The sequence below is a fragment of the Astyanax mexicanus genome, chromosome 19 (genome assembly GCF_023375975.1).
Source record: "Astyanax mexicanus isolate ESR-SI-001 chromosome 19, AstMex3_surface, whole genome shotgun sequence".
Lineage (NCBI taxonomy): Eukaryota > Metazoa > Chordata > Actinopteri > Characiformes > Acestrorhamphidae > Astyanax > Astyanax mexicanus.
In genome coordinates this window covers 30107722-30122840 of record NC_064426.1, presented here as the reverse complement: position 1 = coordinate 30122840, position 15119 = coordinate 30107722, and the positions used below count along the sequence as shown (strand labels likewise).

At 40.6% G+C, this 15119-nt stretch overlaps 1 protein-coding gene across 1 annotated transcript in view; it reads left to right on the top strand.

The window, feature by feature from the left end:
- Positions 1–15119, top strand: part of sdk2a (sidekick cell adhesion molecule 2a) — a 277542-nt gene that overhangs the window by 255445 nt on the left and 6978 nt on the right. Inside the window, 5 exon segments of the mRNA XM_022673506.2 lie at positions 107–232; positions 601–765; positions 851–991; positions 4302–4446; positions 12684–12813. Coding sequence (XP_022529227.2) covers positions 107–232; positions 601–765; positions 851–991; positions 4302–4446; positions 12684–12813 — 707 coding nt within the window.

Sequence of the window (15119 nt, the reverse complement as noted above, 5' to 3'; positions counted from 1 at the left end):
AGCTTGGTCTTATAGCTAATAGCATGAAATCATTCATTATGCTAAATATAATATAGTAATTGTTCTTCATTTGACTTTTTTTTTTTTTTTTTTACTGTTGATACAGGGGCTCCTGGACCTCCAGGTGAGCCGTTTATCTCTCGCTATGGCACAGCCCTCACCCTCCACTGGACCAGCGGTGACCCAGGCCGATCCCCCATAACACGCTATGTCATAGAAGCCAGACCATCCGGTGAGCCTCTAAGCATTGGATTTTTTGCATTGTTGATATGGTCAGTGTGCATGTAATTTTATTCCATACTGCCGTCTGCCAATGGTGTTGGCACTAACATGATGACGGAGGAAAAGAAGGGCATCACTGCTTGATGACAATGGTGCAATGGTGGCTGTTGTGTTCTTCTATCTACATCTGCTGCCGCAAACAGCATGTTATTTTAATATTCGCATGAACAGACTTGCAAGGTCCGGAGCCCGGTGATACAACCACTCTCAAATACTCTAATTATGTCAAAACTACCCACTATAATCATAGTGTAGAACCTCCTTTGCTGAAGAAGAAGATGAACGATCGATAAATCTGCATGTTTATATGCCCCTCAGATGAAGGATTATGGGACATCCTTATCAAAGACATCCCAAAAGAGGTGACATCCTACACTCTGAACCTGGACATGCTGCGAGAGGGGGTCACCTACGACTTCCGCGTCATCGCAGTCAACGACTACGGCTACGGTTCCCCCAGTGCTCCTTCTCCTTCCATATCTGGTGAGAAAGGATTTAGATGAGATGAGAAACAGCTCACAGTTATGTATTTCCTGTTTGCTGAAGTTGCCGTCTTTTGCGTTCCCAGCTCAGAAAGTCTCTCCGTTTTACGAGGAATGGTGGTTTCTGGTGGTGATAGCGCTTGTAGGCCTGATCTTCATCCTCCTTCTGATCTTCATCCTCATCATTCGTGGGCAGAGTAAAAAATACACCAAGAAGACAGATTCAGGTATGTCTTAAAACCAGATGTGCACCATTATCTGTCCAGTCTCAGGCACTCACAGGTTCTAAATTGCTTCTATTTTTATTTGAATTGCAACACAAAAGAAGAGTTGTAGAGGTTTCAAATGGTGTCCCACAATAATCCATCCCAAACATCTCAAATATTCTTACGCTGTACCTGAACGTGAAATTATAGCTTGTCCAATTGCAACCCACGTACAGTATTTTCAATCAGCGATAGGCCAGGTGAATTGCTTTTATTATTTTAACTGTAACATAAAAGAAGAAATTGCTTGTGGAACTTGGCTAGTTTCCCATTATAAGTTTGAACTTGATGTTTGTGTGACACAGAGCTGATGATTATAGAGCAGAGTGGACATAAAAGTTACTTTATTTCAGTAATTCAGTCCAAAATGTGAAACTCATATCAGTGCTGTCCTATAAAAAACACTTAAAAAACACTCACTACATAATTCGAACAGACAAACTTTCCCTTATACTGTGGCAAAATTTCTTAAACGGACCAAACTGACTTTTTATATTGACTTACATTGAAGGTTTACATGGTTTTTTCTCTGTTTTGGAGATAAATGTTTTTCACTGGACAGTGATGATATATTATATAGATGTATTTTAAGTGTTTATTTATTTTATAGTTGATGATTAAGCAGCATTATGTGACAAATGGTTTTGCTAGCCTCTTACAGTTGAGAAGTCTAATTTGCACTTTAAGTCACCTTTAAGAAGAGAACACTTTACACATGCATTTCTGGACAAGCTGAGAGATACTGAACCATCATTGAAAGTGAAATAATAAATGTGAACTGAGGTGGAAACACAATATTACAGGATTCTACATGAATATCACTCAGATGATGGTTTTCTGATAATCATGGCCGTGCCTGCTTTACCAAAGTTACACAGTGCAGTTAGCAGCCTGCAGAGCACAGAATATCAATAACTCTATACTTCCATTGTTCCATAGTTTGTCATTGGAGCATCACAATGATTTTGTTAAAGCTGATGTCCATAAGTTTTGGTATTTGGGGGATTAAGGGCCCTCTCTGGTGAAAATGGGTAATTGCACCGAGCATGCGGAAGAATCATTTTAAACTGGGAGGGTGTGATGCGGTCTCCTTTCAGAGTGGATGAATCCGCTTCCAGGTTATGTACTGTCAGAGAGAGCGTGCTCAGTCAGAAACTTCACTCCTTTGTTTCTTTTTGGTTTTACTATGAGTGAATGAGCTACTGAGCTCTGAGTTCTGAGTTTCCCCTTCTGAAGTCTCCATTGCTCCACCAGCCGTTCGTTTTTAGTAAAACTGAGCCGAATCCTCTTTTAGAGGCTGTACGTTGTTCTAATAAAGCAAGCATGCTATACTTAATGTTGCTTTTAATACACGTAAAGAGCACATAGAATGTATACAGTATGGAGATATTCCCTCATCATTAGCAGGACACCTACAGACGACCTTCAAGCCTAACAAAACGGACCACAAGCGTTTAACCGAGCGTGGAGTGATTTAGGCACACACACAATTCCTGAGAGAAATCACTTTGGGACTGTACACATGTGCTCCAGCTCTGAGAGCGAGAGTGATGGCGGAGAGGTCAGGAGTGTGACTGTGTGTGTGTTTGGGATGGGGGGGGTTGGTTGGTTCTCACATGGCTGCCTCTAAGCTTGGTCAGCGTTTCGGAGCACGGTGCCAGGGCCGAGGTCACTAAACAGGGCTGTGGATTGGTGTAGGAGCACAAGGGAAGTTCTTGTGCAAGACACAATGGACCACTCTCAGGACCTGGACCACTACCCCCTCCCTTCACCCCACTCTGGCCCTCCAACCCCAGCCCGTTCATCTGCCCCTAACTCTCTGTTTGTTTTAGCTTGGTCCAGTCTGTCCCAGTGGCCTGCAGGGAGTGAGATCACTCTGACAGGCTAAAATATGTGTGGAGGGGTCATTAGCTATAGCCACAGAGGTGCTATATCTCTCACTAAGTCACTATGGATGATTTTCCATGTTTTAAATATCATATTTTAAATCACTCATAAAATCCAACCATATTTTTCGAATCCTTTAATTTTCCCAAAAATAGTCGGGGCACATTATAATCCGGTGCTCCTTATATATACATTTTTCTAGTCAGGTATTAAGGAGCAATAAAGCCACTGAGCTGCTGAAGTACAGTGTTATAAGAGTGAGTTTTCAGTGAAGTTTCTCCAGCACTAAGGCTGGGTGCAGCAGTATTAGCATTAGTCGCTAACCGCAGCGCTAGTTCTTTCGCCGCTCAGAGGTAAGTACTGTGTACTGGACTGTAGTATGTGTCTTGACCGTGTTAAAACAAGCTATGTGAGAAGAACCGCTAGCTGATAGCTCCCTGGGTTACCGAAACACTCAGGGTTCCTCAGTCTACCGCTATCGGGCGGCATTTACTATCGCTAACCGCATCTGGCTAGGGCTGCTAACCAGGGCTGCCTAGTGCTGCTAACTGAGGCTGACTAGCGCTTGCTAACTTGCAAAATGTGCAACTCATATATTATATCGATGTATTACACACAGAGTGATCAATGCTGTAAGATTTTCCTGGCAAAGCAAAATGTACTGATGGTCAGTGATGGTTTTGGAGAGTCATGTCATCTGCTGGTGTTGATCCACTGTGTTTTATCAAGTATCAAGTCTAAAGTCAGTGCAGTGTTTTCCCAGAAAATCTTAAAGCAGCACTTTATGCTTCCCTCTGCTGACAACTTTTATGGAGATGTGGATTTCATTTTCCAGCAGGACGTGGCACACTGGCAAATGTACCAATTGGTCTTATAGAATATTCTGATTTTCTGAGACACTGATTTTTGGGTTGTTATTGGCTGTAAGCCATAATCATCAACAATACAAGAAATAAACGCTTTAAATAGATCATTCTTTGTGTAATACGTCTATATAATATATGAGTTACACATTTTGAACTGAAAAGGTGTTTAGACATTTGGGTTTCCTGACATATATTTTGTGACATTTTTCCCACATGCCATCCCACTCATATATTATGTACTTGATTTCAACTAGGAAATACACCTGGAGTACCACTGTCCTGTTTGCTCTAGCATGACCTTTTTTCCACAAAGTTCACCTCAGCGAGGGCTTGTTAATTATTAGTTCATCATTAGTTGGGTCAGATGTGCTGCAATAAGTGAACTGACTAGTCTATGATGGTACTATCCCAATTTGAGTGCTGTTTTCATATCAAATAAGAGATCTGATATTTTATATACAGTAAAACTGTAACTGCAACACTGTATATAAGTGCATGTTGTCTGGTCCTGCTCGCAGGTGGTCACTCAAACTGCACGTCTCTGCCCCTCTCCCACGGAGAGATGATGAGGCTGGACGAGGGCCGATTCCCAGCGCTGGAGCTCAACAACAGACGCCTCTCTGTCAAAAACTCCTTCTGCAGAAAGAACGGCATCTACACTCGGTCTGTATACCCCTGTATTCCCCTGATGCTTCAGTGAGCATGATTTAAGTGTATTGCTGTTTGCATGAAAAAGCTTTAAGATATCTAATCTGGAAACATTACAGGACCAAAAGTATATCTGAACTTTGAGTGGAAAAATATTTTATTCAGTGTCATTCTGAAGCAGTTCTAATTGTCTATTCCTAATGAAATTCTGAAAAATGGCCTGATTGTTATTATGTCAAGAAATGTAACACCCCTAACATCTCTTACAAACTAACTTCTTCTTACCTCATTTCCTTCTTTCCCTCCTTTACTCCTTTATCCCATTATTTCCCTTTGACCTACTTTAGGCCCTATCTAAAGGTGTTTTTACCTTTACCTTCTATTCCTTTTTGTCCTTCACTACTGTAAGTCGCTTTGGACAAAAGCATCTGCCAAATGTAATGTAATGTAACATAATGTAAAAAATGTAAAAGGAATGGTGTTTTTAATGTGATAGGAAGGATTAGAAAGCTGGTAATGGAAAAAATAAATAAAAAAAGTTACTTTATTTCAGTAATTTAGTTCAAAATATGAACTGAGTGATCTATTTTAAGTGTTTATTTCTTTTATTATAGATAATTATGACTTACAGCCAATGAAAACCCAAAAATCAGTATCTCAGAAAATTAGAATATTGTAAAAGACCAATTGGTACTTTTGGCAGTGTGGGCAGTGTGCCAAATCCTGCTGGAAAATGAAATCCACATCTCCACAAAAGTTGTCAGCAGAGGGAAGCATGAAGTGTGAAGTAAATCTTCTGGTAGACACTGCACTCTTTTCTAAGTGTAGTTTGTTGTAATAAACCGAGAACAGCATAAAAGTGACTAGTAAATCCTTTTGTCTCTTTATCTCAATAAGCTTTTATTTAATATTAAATTCTTGAAGAGGACACACAGTGTTTGCCCAGCACAAAATTTCATAAATTGCAATGCAATTGATTTTCTGACTTCACCCAAGTATCCTAGACTCTACAAGCAAAGCCATCCTGAGCCCTGAGTCCTCTTTCCCCCGAGCTCCAGCCTGCAGCTGATTTAAATTCAGCTCCCCGGCCTCCATTAAACGTATTGAGTAGAGAATTGGCCAAGATTCTGATGGCAGTTGCCCCTTTTTGCTCTCTGAGAGCAATCTGTCAACCGAAAGGAACACGAACAGACTGGGCAGACCACCACTCCCCCCCCTGTCTGAGTCTTATTGACATTCAGAGTGCACACTGTAGAACGTTGCTATTTATGTAATGGCTCCAAAACAAAGCGGCTATTTTTTGTCTGAGTATGAGGATCTCGTTTGTTTCCTCCAGACAAAGAGTGACTCTTGGGCTTGGGCTTTGGGTAAATGTGGCCTGAATCTGATCTTTTCCGTCACAAGAGACACAGATGTGTGGTTTATGTAGCAGTGTAAACACTAAATACATACCATTTCATGGTTTTTAATGTGGTATTGATAGTTCACATACTCTAATATTTGGTTGAACCGCCTTAAGCTTTGATAGCAGCGCACATTCACTGTGGCATTGTTTCAAAAAGCTTCTGCAACGTCACAAGATTTATTCAATCCAGTGTTGTATTAATTTTTTACCAAGATCTTTCAGCATTGGTGATGGTAAAGCCTTCTCCAGCACATCCCAAAGATCCTCAATGGGTCTGGACTCTGTGGTGAACAATCCATGTGTGAAAATGATCACCCCTTCACAATTCCAGCCCCATGAATCCTGACATTGTCTTCTTGGAATATGCCCATATCATCAGGGAAGAGAAAATCCATTGATGGAATAACCTGGTCTATATTCAGTACATTCAGGTGGTCAGCTGACCTCATTCTTTCAGCACATACTGTTGCTGAACCTAGACCTGCAGACCAACTGCAATTTTTTTTTTTTTTTTGCCATAATTTATGAATTTGAATTTTAACAATGCTTTTTTGTGTTTTGAACTGGAGGTGGTAAAGTTTATTGACAACAACAAAAAAATCAAAATAGCTTTATAAATTTACAGAGACATATAATTAAATGTATCTTCCAGACGTTTACCTTAATTTGTATTTTTGAGTTTTTAATCAAATAAATTTGAATTTAAATGGATCTGATTCATTTACATTTGAAATTGAATGTATTTTTTTTTTCATCTGAACATTGCAAATTGTTATTGTTACCATTACTATGTTGTTATGTTATATAACATATCACAACACAGATTTCAGATCAGAAAATGTATGGATCAGATTTTTTTATCTAAAAATTGTTAGCTTGTATTTTATAAATGTATTCGTTCAACAAAACAATTTACCATATAAATGTAAACACAAAAACACATTGTTAAAATTAAAAAAAAAAAGTTTACTAAAAATCAAGAAAATTACATATGACAGCTTTTAAGCTCTGTAGAATGCAGTGAACAGACGTGGCTAAAAAAGCCTGACATTTATTAAAAGGACATAAACTATAAAGAATAACATTCCTCAAACAAATTCTCTATAATAAACTCATTGGTTCAGCTGAACTGGCAGAGATGAAACTGAAACTTCCCGCGAAGCGTTGCTCTTCTGCCCATGTGCATATGAGTCATACTGAAGACTGATTTCTAATGTGAACAGAAATAAAAATAAACATTGGATTTGGTGTGGAATTATTTTTTTATTTCTGCACTTTCTCAGGCTGTGTGTACTTAGCCTTGGTGAAAAGTCTGGACCATATTTACTGTGGTGCTTCTGGCAAGGTCTCTTCCTCTGCTGCTCTGGTGCACATGGACAGCGTGCTCTCTCAGTACAAGGGCACTTTGCTTTGGGAGTTTGTGCAGCGCAGTTTGTGCAAACACAGATAGCGGCGCGGGCTCTGTGTACAGCCCTTATCTGTGCTGAGGTCAGCGGTCTGCAGCCACGTCGCCTTTGGGCGAGTCAGAGGACCGCATGGCGTGAACGGGTGGAGGGCTGGGATCGTGGTGAGCTTCCTGTGAGCAGTAACTGGAGAGGATACTTCGGGGCTATTCGAGTGGAATTCGCTGGTGGGGGTGTGGCGGTGGTGTTGTGGGTGTGTGTGTGTGTGTGTGTGTTGCACTGGTCCGCTACCCAGCTGAGGAGGCCTGTGTGGGATCAAAGGAGACAGAGCAGCTTCCTGGCTTCTTTGAAGAGCTGAACTTGGATGTAGGGCTGCTGGGGAGATGCCCCTCCAGGGACGGGTGGGGGGAGGAAGGGATGAGGGAAGAGGGTGAGGGAGGGAGGAAAGAAGGGTGAGGGCGAAAGTGAGAGAGGTCTTTGAAGGTGCCAGGTTGCAGACGCATGCAAGGATTGGACAAATCAGTGCTGACGAGGAATTGCGTTAAAGAAATAGCGTTACATTACATTTCTTCATTTTTATTCTTGTTCTGATGGCTGATTGGCTATGTCATCTAAGTTTGTCATTTTGATTAACGTTTGTAAAATATTTGGATTCAGGCTTCCCTCTGTGGATTCCTTCAAGCAGCATACAGAAAAGCTTCTTCCCACACATCATCACACTCATGAACAGTTGAACATTACAACAGAACATCTGGATACAGACTATTACATACAATCACAGATCACTCTGTACTTACTGTATTTTATGGACTGTAAGGTGCACCGGATTATAAAGCGCACTATCAATTAATGTTTATTTTCTGGTCTATTTTCATACATAAAACGCATTAAATTATTAAATTAAATTCTCTCTTCTGAAAACTGTTTATTTGGTTGAGTAAAGCACTTCTATTTATTTTTAATTTTCAGTAAGCTTAGATTTCCAATACAGTGCAGTTAACATCAGCGCTAGCTATGGTAAGCAGCACTTGCCACCCGACAGCGCTACACTGACGAGCTCTGAGTGTTCGGGTAAGCCAGGATGCTATTAGCTAGCAGTACACGATAAACACGCAGGCTACAGTCCAATATACTCACCTCTGAATGTTGAAAGTGCGACTGCAGCAGTTAGTGGCTAATGCTACTACTGCTCCAGCCTTGCTGCTGGAGAAACTTTACTCAAACTCCTTTATAAAGCTGTACTTCAGCAGAGTGGCTTTACTACGCCTTAAAACCTGATTGGTAAAATTCATACATAAGGTGCACCGGATTATAATGTGCACTGTACATTTTTGGGAATATGAAAGGATTTTAAGTGCACCTTATAGTGCAAAAAAAAAACGTAACTGTCGAAATTTTTGATAGATGTAGTAATTTGCCTTATTTAATTCAGTCTGCTTTACATTCTTTACTGCTGCACTCAGCACTTCACTGGTAATATACAGTTCAGCACATGTTGAGATTGACTGACCACTTTTTTTTGCCGTCAGTCATCGGGTTAGCAAGTTTTCCCACTATGACGAATTGAATCAGGCACCTTTAAGTAGGGTCACTACCAAACCTTCCTAGAGACTGGCCATCCAGGACTGGAGTTGTGCACCCCTGCTATAAGAAGATTCAAATACAGGCTATTATTTTAGCTTAAAATTTCTGGAGTGTAAAATATTTTTAAGAAAACGCAATTCAGGGGAACTGTGGAGGTCAAGAAGAATAAGAAAACACATGGAGAGAATTGTCCATATGTTGGTAGGTGGTGCACTATTCTACAATTCTACTTGTACAGCATTGCTTGCACAATAATCTTTATGGAGGACTCATAATATTAATTACACATTACCATACAACCTCATCACAAAACATTATTTTTCTAAGTAAGGTAGAAAACCTCTAGAGAAGCCAAATAAAGTTTGGCATGAAAGTGGCGTGAATTGTCAAAAAAGTCAAGCTACAACCATTAATTAGAGGCTGTACGTGTGACGTACGTACGTAAGGCCATGTGAGGTGGCCAGGAGAACTTCTTATCTTTCAATGGAAGTCAATGTAAACAGAGTTTCTTTCAGGTAATTTTGTGTGTGTTTTAGTTTACTTCTTATGTAATAAACCAAAAATGTATACAAATGTAGATACTAGTTTTTCATTGGACAGCGACGATACAGAACATGTGTACCCTGTTTTGAAAAGTGAAGGTCTCTTGAGTTTACATTAAATTTATAGCATTTGGTTAACATGTCCGTTTCATCTCATTTCAAAAGCCCTTTTCATTTTTTTTTTTTTTTTTTTTTTGTTTATTTGAATCAGGCAACTTGATTGTGAGAAAACACCAAAATGTGCAGTGCTGGATTAGGGGGATAACTACTATGATAGACAGACAGATGCTGTGAGAAATAAAACATGCATGGGATTATTATTGCTGAGGGAAAAAAAGAACCTGGATGCTGGATGGATGGAAATGGGTGTTGGGCTGCTTGACACGGCTCAGTCTCTTATGAATAAGTAACTGCTTAAAATTCAGAACACTCCCCTCCCCCTGCCCCTATGAGCTCATCCAGGGGGCCCTGTTTTCTCTGGGTTAACCCTTCCTCAACCAGAGCCTTGTTTCAGCATCCAAACGATTTGGGCCAGTACTATTATTCCATAAACCAACTGTTAAATTAATGTTTTTCCAATTTCCAAGTTTACCAGTGATTTTAAATATGTCATAAAGCTTTATCTTGAGTATCAGGTTCATAGCCATCTTTAAATTACTTTACAATATACAAGCATGGACCCAGTGGTTCAATTTCTTTCCGTTCTTTACACAAATGAAGCCAAGCATCTCAGACTTTTGCCACATTCCATGAAAGCTAACAAACACTGCACTGAATTTTACCCATTTTCTCCCTAATTTTGCACTGCTAATTACCCAACCCACTCATTAGGACTCCCCCTATCGCTAGTAAAACCCAACACACCAGGTGAAGACTAGCACATGCTTCCTCCGATACATGTGAAGTCAGCCACCGCTTCTTTTCGAGCTGCTGCTGATGCAGTATTGCCGAGTAGCATCACAGCACACTTGGAAGAAAGCGCAGCGACTCAGTTCCGATACATCAGCTCACAGACGCCCTGTGATACGGACATCACCTCTTAGTGATGTGGGGAGAGAGCGCCATCTACCCACCCAGCTTGATGCCGAACCTGGGACCTCCCGCTCATAGTGGCAGCGCTTTAGACCGTTTTTCTCAAGCAAAGCTTGAGAAAGCCTTGAGAAATCCCTCACTGCTCCCTGGGCACCACAGAAATGGCTGCCCACCACTCTGGCACATGTGCTCACTCTGCTCCATTCCTTTCTGTTCTACTGAAAAGAAGCCAAGCATCTCGGACCACCTTTATTGAGTCTACAGAGTGTGTCACAAGTGGATTTGCAACCCCACCTTATGCTATGGCAGAATAATGTTTTCAAAACTGATTACACGGGGATAATTATTGTTAATATTAATTTATAAATGGAAAGACAGCTTAGCAGTTTAGAGGAGGAAATTTATAAACTTCCTAAGACAGCCTAAGACAGGTTGTATTTTTGTATTCTTGGTAACCCTGCTCTTCTGCCCTTCTCACTACTTTTAGCTACTTAGCACGAGCTCATTAGCTTACTCACGGCTACCCTCCCTTTGTCGTACTTAGCAAAATTCCTCCCAGCTGTTAAAGCCTCCATCCACATACCTGATGCTCCTTATCTCATTACCACCTCCGTTCATGCCTACAGTTCAGAGTCTTTGTTCTGCGCTAGTTATTTCACTTTGATTTATATGCTAAGCTAACTGAAGCAGCACAGAGACTCTTGGCAGGTCTCCTCCTCCTCCTCTTCCTCCTTCTTTCTCAGTTCAAAAGCTAGCCTCTCTAGCCACCTTGGCTCTGAGTACAGCAGAGCTCATTAGGACAAAGCGAGTAAGCTGGAGCTCAGAAAAACAGTCTACTTTGATTCGGACCAGCTGAGTCCAAGAGTTGAAGTTTAAGCACTATTTTTTCCAGGGCAGGCAAATGTTTTTTTCCTCTGGCTCAAAGAAAAGCTCAGTGAAACATCTGTTGCTCTCTGGCTTGAGGGAGCCCTGGATGGCATGAGGGTCCTCATTCAGCTATAATCAACTGAGAAAACTCTTGTACGAGGGCTGTTTGCCTGCCCGAGGGTCTAATTTGGGTAGCGTGATGCTTTGGAGAGCACAGGTTGGCGTGGCCCTTTCCACATACCAACCAGACGGCTCGCTATCTGCTGAAAGATCAGAGCAGCTCAGGAGATTAGGGGCCAATTATGAATGGCTTTTCCGTGAAAGCAACGCTTCTTCCTCGTGTTCCTCTGAGCTTGCCTGTTTTTATCTGTTTTTTTTTTTCTTCTGCTCTCTGTCTGTCCGTCTGGCTTACAGTGCGCTTCTGGTGAATCCCCTGAAAGCGATTAGCCTACGCTTTCATCTGCAGACCCTCAGGGCGTAATGGTATTACACTCCTTACTGACCATGGCATGGAATGTAATGGGGGGAAAATGCACTAATTTCGTAATGGGAATCACATTTCGCTGTGTTTGTGAAATGCTAATGCTCTCTAGCCAGTTAACCAGTCAGGTTTCTAATCGTCTTTCAGATCCAATGTGCTATAAGTCATTTTTTCGACCTTTAAAGCCAACAAGCAAAATTAATCATATTGTTTCTTTTACAGTGGAGATTTCAGACTTTTCGGTTGATTGCGTTGATTGAGTTGGTCAATTGAGGTATTAATCACAAGGTTATGGGTTAAATACCTGAGTTTGCTAAGCCACCACTGTGGCGGCCTTGAGCAGCTTTCTTAGTGAGTGACTTTAGGACATACATATGTACATCAGTAGACCACCGTTCTGATTGGCTGCTTTGTTTTGTGCTTAATTCAGAAACCAATCCATGTTTGAACACTCCATGGTGAATAAGAAGACTTAAGATGAATATGGCAACTGGCACTAGTATTGTGTCCCATGACTTTTGCCATATCCCATGAAAGCTAACAAACACTGCACTGAATTGTGAGATACGCTAATTGACTAGAGTGTTGTCTGTTTAATACCTTGGTTCGATAAACAAGGCTTGAGAAAGGTTTTTATCCCTCACTGCTCCCCAGGCACCACAGCGACGGCTGCCCACCACTTCGGGCACATGTGCTCACTCTGCTCAGACGGGTTAAAGGCAGAGGTCACTTTGCATCTTTGCGTCCAATATGGTTGTCTTGTCTGTGCTGTCCACTGTGGGTGGTAATGCCCGTAAATGGAGGAATGTTAAATACCTGCACAACTTTAGAAGTGGAATTCTAAAATGTCAGCATATCACCCTTGCTCCAACTCTCCTTAGCTTATTGTTCTACTCTAATCTCTCACTTCTCTGCATTTTCTTCTCTCCCTGCTGCAGGTCTCCACCGCGGCCCAGCCCGGGCAGTCTGCACTACTCTGATGAAGACGTCAGCGCTAAATGCAATGACCTGATTCCAGCCGAAAGCAGCAGCCTGACTGAGAAACCCTCTGAGGTGTCAGACTCACAGGTATGTTAAACTGCTGCTGTGATGAGAATGAAATGCATTGTATTGTTGATTAACTGCAATAAATAAGCATAAATGCTAATGATGTTTCAGTATCAGTAATCCCACTATGAATGGCTCAGCAGACTGAGAAATGGACACTATGGCCTGAGAATAGCAAATCCGCAATTGCGTCAGCAGCCTGAGCCCGAGAGAGCACAATTGTGCAAATTGCGGCCATATTTGTTTGGGCAGAGAGATGGCCTTCTATCTCTTATCAATCCCATTCTGGTGCTGGCCAGCACAGTGGTCAGTTGGATGATGTATCAGAGCTGGGGATCTGGTGCTTTCCTTTAAGTGCATTGAAAATCTAGTGGAGCACGTTTTGGCAACAGTGTAAAATAGGAGGTGAGATTCACAGCTTATCTTGTAATAGAATTTTTTTTTAATGCTTTGTCCATGATAACGATGATATCATTATACTGATATTTTGCAATACTCTATATATATTTGTAAGATATACAATTACAGTATATATGATACTTCATGGCATCTATGTTACTAAAGAGGATCAAATACTCCTAAATAAGCAAATACCCCAAAATTTGAGGTTTACCCTATTAACTTGATTAGCGCCACCACATAAAAGTAATGAAAAACATAAAAAGTATGAAACTTTAGTAAGTCAAATCGGAGTTTAGAGCATCTACAGCTCTGGAAAAAAAACAAAAGACCACTGAATTGAAAACTTCTGTAATATATTCAAGAGGAAGATGGATGATCACAAGCCAATCAAACCAAGCTTAACTGCTAGACATTTTGCACCAGGAGTATAAGGCTTAAAGTTATCCAAAAGCAGTGTGTAAGGCTGGTGGAGGAGAACATGCCAAGATGCATGAAAACTGTGATTTAAACCAGGGTTATTCCAAATTCCAAATATTGATTTCTAAACTCTTAAAACTTTATGAATATGAACTATTTTTTTTTTTTGCATTATTTGAGTTCTGAAATCTTTTTTGCTATTTCAGCCATGTCTCATTTTCTGGAATTAAATGCTCCACATTACAATATTTTTATTTAATTTGGGAATTTGGGAGAAATGTCCATTGTTTATAGAATAAAACAACAATTTTAATTTTACTCAAACATACTATACGTATGAATAGCAAAATCTTATTTTTTTTGTCCAGAGCTGTATGTATAAATAAAAAATATTGATATTTGACGCAATGTATTGTGTTAATGTTAATTGGCTCAGGTAAATTGGGAAGAAAATTAGTTAAAAAAAAGATTTATTCTAGGTTCAAAGTTAATCTGAATCTGGAAAAAAAGTCCTGGAAAAGTTATTTTTTATTTTCATAGTTTAAAATGATTAACTAAAAATTGTTTATTCTGTATCTTTCTTTATCAGTGTAGATTAGTGTGTATTGGGTTTCCAATGTGTTTTATTTTTATTTTAAACCTGTATCTCCAAAGAAGAAGCTCTCAGCCCACTTTGTTGAAGACTCTCAGCTTTTCTCTAAAGCTATTGACATTGGTCTGTATAGGCCTGCTTGTTTTCTGTCCTCTAACATCACAGATAAAGAGGCATTCCTTTTACTCCATTATGCATTGCAGCGTTCCCCATGGGAAAGGACATGGGTGGACACCCCTCCCCCAGTGCCACAACATTTGTACAAGCCCAACGGCTTCAGACTCGGCCCTGAAAAAAAAAGCCTGCCATTCTATTCGATAAAGATGAGCGAGTTTGACCTTTGCCTGACAAATGAAGCTCCGTATCGATCCGAGCAGACGCAGCTTGCCATTTTAGTCATCTGCGCGTGGCGACCTCCCTAGTGGGAGACAGATGGGAACAATGGCCTATGCTGATTCTCATGTCCAAAGATTGGGCCTCAGTTATTCAGTGGGAGTTTGATTTTATCCGACAGGAAGTGCGTTGTTGGCCTAAGATGAGATCTTGAGGGCTCAAACATAAGCTGAGTGACTCAGCAGCTTTCAAACCCGGGGCTGTCAGAATCAAGTCCCTTAATAATTGAGAGATCCAGGACTTATGTTGACAGTTAATTGGTTTTGAAGACTAAAAATAGCATAACCGTGTGTAACTTTCCTGTAAGAATTCCTATATGCTTTGTCAGATTAAATTAGTACAGAAGTTTTTTTTTAAGATCTATTTCTAATTTTCTTCCATTTTTCTCCACAATTTAGCTGCTACTCAGCTCCCCTATATTCCCCTATCACTAGTGATAACACAACACAAGGAGGGTGAAGACTAGCACATGCCTCCTCTAATACATGTGAAATCAGCCACGCCTCTTTTCAAACTGGAAAAG